The sequence below is a fragment of the Psittacula echo genome (genome assembly GCF_963264785.1).
Source record: "Psittacula echo genome assembly, chromosome: 23".
NCBI classification, from domain to species: domain Eukaryota; kingdom Metazoa; phylum Chordata; class Aves; order Psittaciformes; family Psittacidae; genus Psittacula; species Psittacula echo.
The window spans coordinates 4,414,709-4,429,217 of record NC_137748.1 but is presented as its reverse complement, the minus strand read 5'-3'; the positions used below and the strand labels follow the sequence as shown (position 1 = coordinate 4,429,217).

Genomic DNA, 14,509 nt, shown 5'->3' with positions numbered 1-14,509 from the left:
GCATCCAGGCCTTGGGGCTCATCCTGCCACACGGCAGAGGCTGGGGGTCAGACAGCTCCAATCCCTGCCTGTCCCTGCTGGTGCTGGGAAGCAGAAGGCATCCAAGAGAGCCATGGCTGGAGATTCAACCCAACATTTCCACTCCTGCTGCCAGCCTCACCTCACCTCACCCTGGCCCTTCTCATCCTCCTCCCGACAGAGTTTCCCGGCCGTGCTCACCAGACACCACACTGGTAGGCAGGAGGCCACATTGCCATAGGACACACTCCATTATCCTCACCACCACAGGCAGCCTCAGCCTTCTTTAGCCCAGGCTGCAGCTGTGCAGGGCAGGGACACGCACGCCTGTTCCCTGCCAGCAATGTGTCATTGCTGCCCCAGCACCGGCAGAGCCACGGCTCCTGCTTCACGTGGCGGCGGTGCCAGAGGAGGGCACGAACACAAATGATGGGGAGAGATGGGACAGATGAGGACAGAGCCTTGGCTACACGGGATGCAGCAGCTACAGGTTTCAGAGGTACCCTGCTCTCCCCAGCTGGCCTCTAGTGGCAGAATGCCTCTGAGCAGCCACAAATTAAGCAAAGATGCGCTGACGTCCAAGTCAAGCTTTCAATGGATCATAGAATCATAGAATAGCTAGGGTTGGAAAGGACCTTCAGATCATCCAGTTCCGCCCCCCGTGCCATGGGCAGGGACACCTCACACTAAACCATGGCACCCAAATGCCAATGGATGATGTTAAGGCTTTGAGGATTGCTTGCAGTTAGGCCTGAAAGAAAAATTCCCTTTTCATGTAAGCCTGGAGCAGGGAATGTTTCACCCGGCATTCCACAAGTGCTCTGCACCAACACACACCTACAGAGCCGAGCCAAGAGGATGCACAAGCCCCTGAGGCTGCACACGCAGCGCTCACATTGATACCCCCGACACAAAGAGCAGAGCCTCCAGTTTTTACTTTGCCTCTTGGTTTTGCATCCCAAGTCCCTAAAGGGCAAGGCAGAGGCTGCAATTACAGACGGTCATTTTCTAAGCAGCGCAGCAGTACTTTAAAGAACTGGATGAGCTCCACAGGCTTTTGTGCCCCACAAATCACAACTCAACCCTGCAGCTCGCCTGGGAGACGTCTGAAAATAAAGTGTGGGAACAGCCCTGGTTCTGTGCATGTCGGGCTTTGGAAAAGAAAGAGAAACCCTGACCTGGAATGACATCCCCACGACAAAGCAACGCACAGCACACACCCAGGGCCGCAGGACCGGGCTGCAGGGTGTGTGCCGTGGGTGCGTGTCTGATACCACGTTATCTAACACTGCTTCTGCTGCGCTTCTCAAGAGGAGGACTTGCAAAGCTTCTTCCAAGCAACACAAGAATCGGCCTGCACTTGCTGGGAGCAACGTTTAGGACGGAACAGCCCTAAATCCATCTGCATCTTGCAGGAGGAATTTCAGGAAGCAGAGTAACTAACGGAGCCTGCAGAGCCAGGAAGCCCATGGTCAATACCTTCCTGATGGAAGCACTCAGGGATCTTTAAGGGCCACATCACTGAGATGCTCATGTACCTTCTCCAAAAGAAGCCTGAGGCAGCTTAAGCCATGTCTCTCAAACAGCAGCATAACTTGTTCATGACTTGTTTGGTTCATAGTGTTTGATGCCCTTCACCCCGGTCCACACCTGATAGGGAGAATTCACATCCTCCTCCTGGTGTTTATTTTGGCTCCCAGTTCTTTTAGACGCTGCCCGTCGGTGCCTCTGCTAAATTGCAGACATCTCCCAGACAAAGCAAGGAGAGGGTTTGCTTGCAGAGATGTAGAGGGAGCAAACAACAGCCTCTCACATCTATAGAAACCAAACCCAGAGACAGGCAGCAGAAGCTCTGGGACTGGCAGACACCTGGGAGAGAACAGCACAGGAAATCCTGTGCCAATGCTCCCGACGGAGGCAAGACTGAAGCACGCCCCAGTCCAGACCTCAGCCTTTGGAAAACTCCCATTCCCTCATCTCACGGGGTCAGCTCCTGTACAACAGAACAGCGGGAACTGCCTGACCCTTCCCCACAGCGGCGGAGAATGGGAGCGTTTGCATCTGCACCCAACTGCTGTGCCTTTGTTCTCCTCCCAGAGTTTAACAGTCCCCGTGTAGGAGCTGGGATGTCAGCCGTGAACAGCCCCAACAGCGCAGTGCCACTTGGAGAGCAGAGCGCAAACCCCTGCGCTGAGGGGTGAGGGTCATGGACAAGAAACCCTCCCCTGCTCCTGGCTTCCAGCCCAGCTCCGGCCTCAGGCACCAGCAGGACTCTCCCAGCCCCAGCAGCACAGGGAAGGCAGGAGCGTGCCCTTGAGCCTCCCACAGCAGGAGACACAGGGGCCGGGGACAGCCCTTCCCTTGGCACCACATGCAGAGAGCAGGCAAGAGAGGAATGGAACACACGCAGCAATGGATGCTGCAGTCTCAAGGGGACACCACACAAACCACACGAGGTGCCCGAGTCCCATGCACTGGGCTGAGGTGGGACAGAGCAGCTCAAACACAAAACCATGGGCCCAAAGGCAAGCTGCAGTAGAATCAACCTACAAAGCAATGCAGAGCAGTTTACAACACAGAGGAATGAGGAGAATGCAGGGAAGGAGCAACTGGATGTGAGACAGGCACAGCCACTGGTCCTGTGCAGCCTGGGAGCTCAGCATCACACACAAGGGGCTACCTTAGAAGAATTCCAAGTATCTTATTTTAATTTCTTGACATGGTCAAAGGTTACATACGTTCATCTGGCAAAGAGAGCCCAACAACTGAAAAGGAATCAATACAAACACAAGGGGAAGTGCTGCTCCTAGACAGCAGCCAGAATGCAGTTGGTTTGTTACTGAGTATTTATTAGCGGGAAGACTAAGAGTTGACTTACTACAAACAACAACAGAAGAGTCTATAGCAAGGGCCAGCAGCCCTCCACACTCGGGGCAAATCCCTGGGAAACCAGCAAGAGACACCATGGCTCTTAGAGGTGGAAGCAGAAGAAACAAAGAAACTAAGTAAAAAACAAAGGGAGAGGAGAGAATTCATTCCATTTGTCACTGTTGTTACAATAGGGGGAACACAACTATTAAGGCTACTGCACAATGAGAATATACAGGTGTAACAGCGAGACCTGGGCAACAGTGAGGTTCCTGAAACAAAGGATTTCACGTTCCCTGAAGAGGGGACTTAAGTAGAAATACTATAAATAAGAAAACTTTTGGAGCCTGCAGCGTTCTGGGCCCATTTGCCACACACAGAAACTGATGCACCACAACCAGTCATTCCCAAAGGGGTTTGTAATGGACCATGAAATGTTCCGGCAGAGTCCCCAGGCACACGAGCATGCCCTCTGCAGGGGAAGGACTACAGGGTCTGCCAGGGGACCAGGGAGGTGGGCACCAGCCATCCTCACCCCAAGCACCAGCCGCACGGGAGCACTGCCAGGGGACAGCGGGGTTCAGCCTAAGCACGTGTGGAGACTACCAGGAGTTAGTATCAGACCTCGGGCCCTCCCTCCTCTCATGCTGAAGGGGCAGCAAGATGTGTGTGAATAACGTTGGGTTTAGCCAAGAAAGGGGCTCTAAGTCGAATCACAACCAGGGGCAGAAGCCACCCGAGCTTCTGACCAGCTGGGACAGTGACCAGCTGAGTTTCAAGCACCACCTTGTGCTGCTCTGCACTGATCTAGCCAGAACTGACAAGGCAGAGGGACACGGGGCAGGTTCTGCTCAGTCAGGAGAGAGCCAGGAGTGCAGAGCACGCAGCAGCACCAGGGCCAGGAGGGGCAGGTTCCCCTGTCCTTGCAGAGCACCAGCAGCAGAGGGGCCCAGCAGCAAAGAGCCAGCTTCTCCTCCACAGCACCACCACCCCAGCATGCTCTGTCTGCCCCACTCCCAGAGACCCCTGCTAAGAGATGGGGCAGGACAGGGGCTTGGTCTCTAGTGTCGCTCCTACTCAGGTAGGAAGAAAGGCATGAAGGAATGTTCCTGCCTGGCTGGTGCTCTCTCGCTGAAGTAGCCTCTAGGGCACCCCAAAGCAGCATGGCCTTCTCGGTACCAGTTACTAGAGGGAGGGAGAGCTCCTGAGACCTGAACAAAACCAATCACAAAACTAGGCAAGAGTTTCTTTAGAGTTTAACTACGAATGCGATACTATTTCCAGCCAGTTTCCCATCTCGATAGTCACGTAACAAACCAAGGCAATGACGGTCTTTAGCTGACTGAACAGTTCTCAAGTTCAAACGTTGACACTTAATAGAGGGTCTCAGCATTGCTGCTCCGAGGCCTCTTGATCTTCTCGATGTTTTTAAGGATCATGTCATGCAAAGTGACCTGCAAAAAGGGAGACAAGGACTCAGACAGGGTGAGGGGATGCAGCATTCAGCCTTCACAACAAGCCCTGGTTAAAGCAGCAGCATAGCTCACGCTGGCACTATCCTCATCCTTTGCATGCAGTCGCACCCCCAGTTTAAGGTAAGGGCTTCTTTCAGCCAGACTGTGCAGAAGTGAGACCTCACTTGGAGCATTGTGTGCAGTTTTGGTGTCCTCAACATAAAAAGGACATGGAACTGTTGGAACAAGTCCAGAGGAGGCCACGAGGATGATCAGGGACTGGAGCACCTCCCGTATGAAGAGAGGCTGAGAAAGTTGGGGCTGTTCAGCCTGGAGAAGAGAAGCTGCGTGGAGACCTCAGAGCAGCCTTCCAGTATCTGAAGGCGGCCTACAAGGATGCTGGGGATGGACTCTTCATCAGGGACTGCAGTGACAGGACAAGGGGTAACGGGTTCAAACTGAAACAGGGGAAGTTTAGATTGGATATAAGGAAGAAATTCTTTACTGTGAGGGTGCTGAGGCACTGGACTGGGTTGCCCAGGGAGGTTGTGAATGTTCCATCCTTGGCGGTGTTCAAGGCCAGGTTGGACAGAGCCTTGGGTGCCATGGTTTAGTGTGAGTGTCCCTGCCCATAGCAGGGGGGTTGGAACTGGAAGGTCCTTTCCAACCCTAACTGTTCTATGATTCTAAGTCACTACATGTAACACAGAAAAGACTTCCCTAAGGACCCCTGGGATAGCTTGGACTGCAGGGAGAGTTCAGGAGGTGGAAGGAGTATCTTGTGCTAGCCACCAGCACCCCCAGGAGAGGTGACAGCCAGCTCCTCTCATCAGAGCCAGAGCAGAGCGGGGAGGAGGCAGGAGCGGGTGCACCCCAAGGGGAAGGGCAGTGCAGGAGGGTCACAAAGGCTCTCTCCTGTTGGCAAGCTCCAGTTTTCCACTTACATATTGATTCCTCAGCTCTGAAATGATCAGGCGCAGACTAATGTACTCCTTCTCGTCGATCTCGGTCACGGTGCGGCGATAGTCCTCCTGCAGGGAGCAGAGGCTGAGCCCAGCGCTGCCTCCTCAGCACCAAGGGAACCACCCCCCTTCAGCTGCTCTCCTCTACTGCAGATGTCCTGCATCCCTGCACAATCCCTCCCTGTCATCCCCCCCCACCCCCAAGACCCTCAGCCCAAAAAGGACAGTGACAAAGTGGCCCAAAGAGTCCCAAAAAGCAGCAGCATGTACCATGTACATCTCCACTTCCCCACTCACTTACCACATGAGGGTACTTAGCTATTTTGGAAACCAATTTTGCTCTTGTGATATAGTATCTGGTAAGAAAAGGGAGAGACTAAAGGTCAGATTAACAGCACCGAGATCTTTTTCCGGCCCAAGCTGCCCTAGGAAAGCTGGGGGGACCCTCCCCAAGCACTTCCCTTTCCCAAGGGCCCCGAGGCCTGTCCTTGCATGCCTACCTAGAAATCTGGTCCAGGTAGGACGCTGCCTCACTCTCCACAGTTCGAAGCTCAGCAACTGTTTCCTCCTGCAGGGAAGAGGAGGAAGTCATTAGCTGCACGAGACTGCTCACTCAGGCTCTGCAAGCAGCATGTCCCAGCAGTGCCACGTCAAGCTCAGGCTGGGCTTTTAAAACCTGAGTGAACACTCTGAAATGAAAGATTCAGAGGAAGCCAAGAGATCCCTGTCCCTGGAGCACAGCTCCTCCTGCAGCAGGGCAGTGAGTAGAGCCAGCAGTGCCTCACCTGAATAGAAACACCAAAGTTGTTTCCATCTTCTATCCTGGGAATGAGAAGCTGCACCCACATTTTGACCTGTGGTGGAGAGATCACAGCACTGATCAATACCGACACCTCCACAGAGACCGTGCTCAAAAAGATATGGAGAGGGGCCAGAGAAGGGCCACAAAGATGATCCAAAGTCAAGAGCTGGGCTTGTTCAGCCTAGAGAAGAAAAGGCTCCAGGAAGGCCCTACCCCCATGTTCCAGTGGCTACAAAGAAGAGTGAGACTCCCTTTTGACAAGGACTCACATGGGGAAGGGGAGGGGTGATGGGCACAAGTTACTCCTGGGGAGATTCCACCTGGGCACAGGAAAGTTTTTCCCACTGAGACCAATCAGCTGCTGGGATAATCTCCCCAGGGAAGTGGTGGATGCCTCAGTACTGGACGCTGTTAAGATTCAGCTGGTCAGAGTGCTGGGATATCTAGTGTAGGTCATGCTTTGCCTACAAAGGTTGCACCAGATGATCCCTGAAGTCCCTTCCAAGCTGGGATTCTAGGACTATTTCCCTGCACCTACCCCCAGCCACTCTCAGCCACTGCAATACACATCCTCCCTTTCCTCATCCACAGAGTACAGAGGGGTCGGCTCCTTCCACCCAGAGCAGCTTTGCCTCCATTCTCCTGCTTCCACTTGCTCCAGTGCTCATACCCACCGTATTACACTTCTCAATAAGCAGCCTGATTTCTGGTTTCACTTTCTCAATGATGTCCACCAGCTGCTGGTTGCTCTTCAGCATCCCATTGGGCATCACAAACACTTTGGTACCTACCAGCAGAGAAAAACACCTCATCAGGACGCACAGGAATTGCTGCACCAGCGGATCAGACCGAAGGGCCACCTGAGCATCTGATCTCCTACAAGGCTTGTGGACACTGAGTCAGGCTATAGCTAACCTGGGGAAGGGGAGATCTGACATGGGATGACAGCAGTTACCACAAAGCAAGGAGAAGAGAGAACGTGAAGCTGAAGAGCTCCAGGCTGCTGAGCCTGGGCACAAGGGATTTCCTGCTCCACATGTGTGAGCTGTTTGTGCCTCAGCTTAATCCAAAGCCTGATATCTTCCTCCAGACAAGGAGAGCCACAGGGAGATGAGCTGCCTCTATCAGCAAACCAAGCACTACTTGTGGCTATCAGAGAAGTCCTAATTATGCTTCTGAGAGCTGGAACCTGACTCCTCCTCAACAGAAGTGCAGGTCAAGCTTGGAGAGGTCGCGGGGACAGGCCTGCATGAGCAGCAGCTACTGTCAGGACAGGGCAAGTGGGATTCATGCCATTTCATATGCCCAGGGCACGGTGCACTGGTTCAGGGTGCAAGCAGCAACACGAGGGACTTGGGGACTCTTACCCTGAAAGGTCTCCTCGCGGTCCTCCAGCTTCCTCTTTTTCATATTTGGCTAAAACACACAAAATGTTCTACTCACAAACTACTCGAGAGCTAGAGCAGCATCCCAAAAGAACCAAGGAAAACTTCAGAGCCTCTGCTACGCTCCTGGATCTAAGCATCCTTCCTTAAAAGCAAAGGAGGTCTGCAGAGCACAGTACTGCCTTCAGCAGACTTCCCACACTTGAGAGACCAATTCCTAAAAGCCTTGGGGAGAGCCATAGCCCTTTACTGAGTGCAAACAGACCCTACTCCAGCGCAGGGCAAGCCATGCAGTTTTAATCAAGAGAAGCAGGGATCACAGCCAAGAGAGTAACCTTACCCCATCCAGTCCATCGTGGCTGTTTGTGAGAAGAATTGGGTCAGGCACTGGGAGGTTCATGTCCGAATGGATCTGAGTAAGATCATGAATATTCAGGATAGGATCCTGGAAAATAAAGCAGATTTGTTATTTAATTATGAGTGAAGAAATTCTGTCCCACCAAACACAATGAGAAGACAAAAGATTCATCTCTCTCTCGTATCCAACTATAAAATAAGGACAAATGAAACAGAAAGGGTCTAACAATAAGTCTGTGAGGAGCCCTCCCTCCACCCAAGAGCAGCGTACCAGCTCCAGCCCGGATCAGAGCTATCAACTGCCTGCAGGGCTGGAGCCATGTGGGAGCACAGCACAGCCCCACATAGCAAAACATGTAAGAAAGATAAATGTGGTCACACAAAGAGAACTGGAAGGGGAAGCACCCCCTCTAGAGCCAACAGCACTCAAATGCATGCAAGCGACCGAGCTGCCGCTTCATCTCCGTGCAACACAGCGAAAGATACAACAGGACAGGACCTGCTACGGTGCTGTCAGTGCTCAGCTTGGAGATTAAAAAGGAGACAGAAAATCTCACCTTGAGGAACCCATCGAGTTCTAACAGCTTCTTTGGGAAAAAGTTTGCCACCAGGTCTTCAGCCTGAGAGAGAAAGAACAGACAATGATGGGAAACAGCGCTGCGCGGTTCCCACCACCAGAGAACAGCAGGAAACTAACTGTCCAAAGGCAGGAAACAGGAGAGAACGTGAGTGCTGTGGCTGCTGTCACACTAAGGCAAGGTGAGAATGGGCCAGGAGAGCACGAGGCTCAAGCCCTCGCCATGGCTGGTAGCTGATGCGCTGCGGAGCTTCCTGGAAAGGCTCAGATCACAGCCAGGTCTCTCAGGGACATAGCCCCGATGGGCTCTTCCCTGTCCCACCAGGGGCAGCGCAGGGGAATCCTCACCTCGCTCGTGATCCGCTCCCTGAAGGAATCAACCTGCAGAAGGAGAAAAGCAGCAGCTCAGTCACTCCCGAATCGCACCGAGCGCCTCGGGGGCGGCTCCCACCCTCCGAGGGACCACCGGGAGCTGACCGAGCCGCTCGGCGCTGAGCGGCCGCTGCCGGAGGAGCCAGAAGCTGCTTCCTCCGCTCCGCCAGCAGCTCCCCCAGCCCCGCCTGCGCGGGCCGGGCCCCACGGACCATCCATCGGCACGAGGAGAGCCCGACACCGCGCAGCTCCCGCCCGAGCTGGCGGAGGCACCGGGCGCGGGGGGGGCAGGTCCCAGGCCTCGTTTGGGCCAGCGCCCGTCCTCCCAGTGCAGCGGCGGCGGCGGCTGGGCCGTGCTCAGCGACCTCACGTCCAACAGCCGCAGGACCAACGACCGCGGTGAAACCACCGGGCAGCGGCGGCGGTGGCGTGGGGCCGCCCCGCCCCGAGGCCCGGGCCCAGCCCGCGCGGCAGCGGCGGGAGCGCTGAAGAGGGGGGAGGCCGTTAGAGGGGCGCGCACCTTGAGCTTCACCTCCGGGTCCACCTTGAGCAGCGAGGCCATGGCGGCGGCAGGCGGGGAGCGTCCGGTCCGGGTGATGCCGCGGGGGCCGCGCTGCCGCTGCCCCAACACCGGCGTCGCCGCCACCACCGGAACTGACCTCACGCGGCGCGCCCGCCAATTGCCGCGCGCCTCCCGCCGCCGCGCGCACGCGCCGCCGTCCGAGGTCCTGGCCGCTCACGGGAAAAATGGCCGCCCGCTTCCACACACCTCACACACAGCCCTTACAGCCCTGACAGGACCGCGCCCCGCGGCCGTACGTCACATCCGCCGCGCGGCGGTGGCGATGGCGCGGGGCTGAGCGGGCATGGAGGGTAGCCGCGCGGCCGGCGGCACGGCGCAGGTCAGCTTCGTGTGCCAGCGCTGCGGGCAGCCGCTGAAGCTCGACACCTCCTTCAAGATCCTGGACCGCCTCACCATCCAGGAGCTCACCGGTACCGCGGCGCGGCGGGCGGGCGGGGGGCGGCGGGCCGGGCCCGGACACGGGTAACGCCTCCTCTCCCGCAGCCCCGCTGCTGGCCGCCGCCCCGGCCCGGCCTGGCGACGCGAACGAAGAGGAAAGCGCCCTGACGGAGGTACGGCGGGGTCGGGCGCAGAGGTGGGGGTGTCCCCTTACCCCCCCCCGCCCGGTGACGGTGTCCGCTTGCCCCGCAGGAAGCCTTCGCGGAGAACCGGCAGGATGGCGTGTCCAGGCGGTTCATCCCGCCGGCCAGGTATGGCCGCGGTCCCTAGCCCCGCCGCGGGGAGGCCCGGGGAAATGGGGTCGCGTTTGTCCCATCCCTACCCGCGGAACGGGGTAGGGCGCAGCTGAGCCCTACACGTAGCAGCCAGTCCTGTGTGACCTCTGTTTCCTCCGAGAGTGCGTGGCACTGCCTGGGGCTGCCACTTACCTTCGGGTGAACCCAACCCACCGTCCCATAGAGCTCACCCACAGTCCAGCTCCTTCTGTCCTGTGCTCGTCCCTTCTGCCTCTTAACCCAGCCTCAGGTTTAAGCCTGGCCCCTCAGCACTCAGCTCTCCATTAAATTCTTTCCAAGAATGATGTCAACAGAAAGTGCCAACAGCTTCACGCTGATCGGGGAGGCATCGGATGGCGGCACCATGGAAAACCTCAGCCGCAGACTGAAGGCAAGTTTTATGCAAGCTGGTAAGTTTGGGCACTTCCGAGCCAGAGCAGCGCTAGTTCTGGATGCTCTGGGAGATGCAGCACTGGCCTCCCAGTGTTATTGGTGGTGAGTTTTGGGTGAGAAGCCAGCAGCAGCCACAGCTTCACCCAACCTGATGGCAAATGCTTCCTGCAGGTCACCGGCGATCTCTTTGACATCATGTCCGGGCAGACGGACGTGGATCACCCTCTGTGTGAGGAGTGCACGGACACGCTGCTGGACCAGCTGGACACACAGCTTAACATCACAGAGAACGAGTGCCAGAACTACAAGTGAGTGAGCTGGAGGCAACCCAGGACCAAGCAGCTTTAGGCTGGGGAAAGCCCAGAGCCTTCCCCTGACCATTGAGATATCCCTGACTTGAGTATTTGGGGTTTTCTTTGAATGACATGAAACCTTTGCTTGTGAGAGTCCCGTGGTTACAGCTTCTCCAGCTGAGGTCTGTGGCATTCCAGTGCAATCAAGAGCTCCACAGAGGCAGTTCCTGTCAGGCAGGAAGCAGCAGCCCTTGGTCACCATCTTGCTCCCCTGCTCTGTGTGTTCCTGACTCATGGTGCAGAATCAACACAGCTTGGGAATAACAAGAATGGGAGATCCCAGTCCCCGTCTGCACTGCTGCCAGCAGGAGCCTCCCAGCATCCCTGGTTTGGTAATCCTGGTGTTCTCCTTTAGGAGGTGTCTGGAGATCCTGGAACAAATGAATGAGGATGATAAGGAGAAGCTGCAGATGGAACTGAAGGAACTCGCACTGGAAGAAGAGCAGCTGATCCAGGAGCTGGAGGATGTCGAGAAGAATCGCAAGGTTGTGGCTGAAGACTTCGAGAGAGTCCGGGCAGAGGCAGAGCGGCTGGAGCAGGAAGAAGCTCAGTGAGTGACCCACAGCTCAGTTTATGGCAGGGATTTTAAGTAACAGATAAATGAGATTATAATGTAGAGAAAGCTGTAAGTAACAGCCAAATGCAGGTGGCTTGGTCTTTGCAAAAGTGGAGTTGCCATTGCCAAGTAAGCCCTGGAGTACCAGGAGAGCAATCGCTTGTCTGTAAAAGCACTTGCCATTTGTTGTCTTGCCCTTGTTCAAAGGTATCAGAAGGAATACTGTGAATTCAAGAGGCAACAGCTGGAGCTGGACGATGAGCTGAAGAGTGTGGAGAACCAGATGCGCTATGCCCAGATGCAACTGGATAAACTAAAGAAAACCAACGTGTTCAACGCCACCTTCCACATCTGGTACTGTGAGGCTGCTCGGAGCAGGGACAGCACTAATGGGGTCACACGTACCTATAGGAGGCTGCAGAGAGGCTGTTGACAAGGGCCTGTAGGGACAGGCCAAGGGGAATGGCTTTAACCTGCCCGAGGGGAGGCTGAGATGAGCTCTTAGGCAGAAGCTCTTCCCTGTGAGGGTGCTGAGGCGCTGGCCCAGGGTGCCCAGAGAAGCTGTGGCTGCCCCATCCCTGGCAGTGTTCAAGGCCAGGTTGGACACAGGGGCTTGGAGCAAGCTGCTCTAATGGAAGGTGTCCCTGCCTGTGGCAGAGGTTGCAACTGGATAAGCTTCAAGGTCCCTTCCAACACAAACCAGTCCGGGATTCCATGATAAACAGATAACAAGCTTGCTATTTAAGTACACTTTGTAATCAGAGCCCCAAACCCCCTTTGCTGAGCTCCCCGTGCATGGTGGATGGCTGTTGCACCCCAGCCATCACACACTTTACTGCCAGAAGCTGTTCCTGCTCCAACAGTTTATTTCTAATTCCTCTTATCACAGGCACAGTGGTCAGTTTGGCACAATAAATAACTTCAGACTTGGCCGTCTCCCCAGCGTTCCTGTAGAATGGAATGAGATCAACGCTGCCTGGGGGCAGACTGTGCTGCTGCTCCATGCCCTTGCAAACAAAATGGGCCTGAAGTTTCAAAGGTACATGCCATATAACACACCTTTTGCTTCTGGCCCAGACGGAGACAGTTGGGCTCATCTGCCTGTGAATCCTATCTCCTTCCAGATACCGTCTTGTACCATATGGCAACCACTCATATTTAGAGTCCCTCACGGACAAATCAAAGGTAAGAGACCCTACCCAAGTCACATTGACCTTGAGTGCCACAGAGCCCTGGTCACAGAAGGCAAACCAGCTTTTTATGAATCTGTGGTACAGGATAACTATGTGCTGCAACTTCTCAAACAAAATATCTAATGTAATAACTAATATCTAATCTCGTAATTCCATATCCTGTATCAAGCTGCTCTTCCTACCACCTGGTTAAAAACAACAGGACTCTGGACCCAAACACTGCACGCACTGGCCAGAGGAAGATGGTTTGGGCTGGCTGTTGGTGATTAGGAACCCAAGCCTGCACATAGCAGGCACCAACCACAAAACAAGTCATGCTTGCAACGTGCCACAAACCATTTCTAAGGATCCCATGACAAATTTAAGCCTCACACTAAAGAGGACTAAAGAGCTGCAATGACTATACCTAAATGGGAATGCTTAGAGTGCTTGAAACCCATCTCTTTTCCAGGAGCTTCCCTTGTACTGTTCTGGAGGCCTGAGGTTCTTCTGGGACAATAAATTTGACCACGCAATGGTGGCTTTCCTGGACTGCGTGCAGCAGTTTAAAGAGGAAGTGGAGAAAGGGGAAACCCGGTTTTGTTTGCCCTACAGGTGAGTGCTGCTGTCTAATACAGTAAGTGAACACCTCGTGTGCAGCCCAACACAGCACCGACTGACCCTGTCCTGCCCTGGAATCGGCCCGTGGTCTTTATAATGTGCAAGATTACCCCATTTCGCTTAGTTTAATTGGAACTTAACGCCTGTTCCTCAGGTGAAGACCTGAGGCTTGCTAGATTTCAGTTAAAACCAAAGAATTCTTACATAACATAAATGTCAGGTTGAAATGTCACATGGAAATGAAATGCTTGCACTAGTAACACACTAATGAAGCTTTGTATGGTCTAGGATGGACGTGGAGAAAGGAAAGATTGAAGACACAGGTGGCAGCGGTGGCTCTTACTCTATTAAAACACAATTTAACTCTGAGGAGCAATGGACAAAAGCACTGAAATTCATGTTAACTAACCTGAAGTGGGGTCTTGCCTGGGTCTCCTCTCAGTTCTATAACAAGTAACCATGGGAAGAACTCATCCTGGCAGCTGCAGGATGTCTGCGTTCCGTCGGAGAAAGTCACATGAAGATGTCTCTTAATAACCAGTATAAAATGTTTACAATACCAAAAAACCACAAGACACTTTATTTAAAAGACCATTATTACAAGTAGTATATAGAAAAGCAATATGTAAAGTTGTGTCACGGAGCTGAACAGAATAAAAAGCTGTTAAGTCAATGCTAAACTGGCACTTTGAGGTTTATAGATTGAAATTACTGCTGAACTTCAAATGGGTGAGTTCAATACCACTCTTACAGCTGAACACAGATTAGAGAAGTGTTATAAACACAGGTATGTGGAGGAACTCACTGTAACTGCAGTCTGAAATAAAGGATTCTAAGTCATGTCAGTACTCTGTGCCACTCAACGTAGCAAGGTTTGATACTGCTTCAAGTACTGTTAGCTGGGATGATGCTGGTGTTTGTGATACTTCCTGCAGCCTGTTCTCACCTGGAGGTGCACCCAGTAAATAATAAAACACTATTCTACAAGGAGAGTGCTTCTATGCGACGTGGGCTGGGCACAGCTCCCAGCGACGGGCTCAGCAAGCCCCTGCTATCACAACAGTTGCATCGCTTTCCAAACTGGGGGAGTTGTCCCTTTGACCACAGAGGTGGGCAACTGCCTGCTGGGGTGGGGGCAGAGAGGGGACACAGGAATATCCCGGCAGCCTGAGACAAGTTAGTTTTAAAGCAGCAGCAAATACAGAAAGTAAGTACAGCTCTGTTTGTAATGGGGTTGTGAGCTGCTCCTAGTGCCATTACCACGCCATGTGCCTTGCTGCCTTTTCAGAACATGACTCCTTAGAGCTTTCTCCTTGTTCAAGG

General features: G+C 54.0%; 2 protein-coding genes across 3 annotated transcripts; one reads left to right on the top strand and one right to left on the bottom strand.

Annotated features, from left to right (window-relative positions):
• Nucleotides 1-2,753: 2,753 nt before the first annotated feature.
• On the bottom strand, nt 2,754-9,448 carry PSME3 (proteasome activator subunit 3). 2 transcript variants are annotated; one of them, XM_080633199.1, is made up of 11 exons: nt 9,316-9,448; nt 8,772-8,804; nt 8,404-8,466; nt 7,830-7,934; nt 7,472-7,520; nt 6,779-6,891; nt 6,088-6,156; nt 5,803-5,870; nt 5,604-5,658; nt 5,285-5,371; nt 2,754-4,340 (listed from the first exon to the last, which is right to left on the bottom strand). In XM_080633199.1, exons 1-11 carry the CDS (start codon nt 9,355-9,357, stop codon nt 4,260-4,262), a joined length of 765 nt encoding a protein of 254 aa, XP_080489325.1. In that variant the 5' UTR covers nt 9,358-9,448; the 3' UTR covers nt 2,754-4,259. The 2 variants fall into 2 exon arrangements, with proteins under 2 accessions (XP_080489325.1, XP_080489326.1); XM_080633200.1 differs by lacking the exons at nt 8,772-8,804; nt 9,316-9,448 and adding an exon at nt 8,544-8,752.
• Nucleotides 9,449-9,655: 207 nt separating this feature from the next.
• On the top strand, nt 9,656-14,158 carry BECN1 (beclin 1). Its single transcript, XM_080633198.1, has 11 exons — nt 9,656-9,788; nt 9,862-9,929; nt 10,009-10,067; nt 10,392-10,482; nt 10,656-10,792; nt 11,193-11,387; nt 11,601-11,747; nt 12,283-12,432; nt 12,518-12,578; nt 13,038-13,180; nt 13,475-14,158. The coding sequence occupies exons 1-11, from the start codon at nt 9,662-9,664 to the stop codon at nt 13,641-13,643; spliced, it is 1,347 nt and encodes a 448-aa protein (XP_080489324.1). The 5' UTR covers nt 9,656-9,661; the 3' UTR covers nt 13,644-14,158.
• Nucleotides 14,159-14,509: the final 351 nt, after the last annotated feature.

Excerpts from the sequence above, each read along its gene's own strand:
- PSME3 (XM_080633199.1), bottom strand. The coding sequence starts at position 9,357 with ATGGCCTCGCTGCTCAAGGTGGACCCGGAGGTGAAGCTCAAG. Across the intron at positions 8,805-9,315 it reads ACCCGGAGGTGAAGCTCAAG|GTTGATTCCTTCAGGGAGCG; the intron begins GTGCGCGCCCCT and ends CTCCTTCTGCAG. Across the intron at positions 4,341-5,284 it reads CAGAGCTGAGGAATCAATAT|GTCACTTTGCATGACATGAT; the intron begins GTAAGTGGAAAA and ends CCCTTTTTGCAG.
- BECN1 (XM_080633198.1), top strand. The coding sequence starts at position 9,662 with ATGGAGGGTAGCCGCGCGGCCGGCGGCACGGCGCAGGTCAGCTTCGTG. Across the intron at positions 10,068-10,391 it reads CGGTTCATCCCGCCGGCCAG|AATGATGTCAACAGAAAGTG; the intron begins GTATGGCCGCGG and ends ATTCTTTCCAAG. Across the intron at positions 11,388-11,600 it reads CTGGAGCAGGAAGAAGCTCA|GTATCAGAAGGAATACTGTG; the intron begins GTGAGTGACCCA and ends CCTTGTTCAAAG.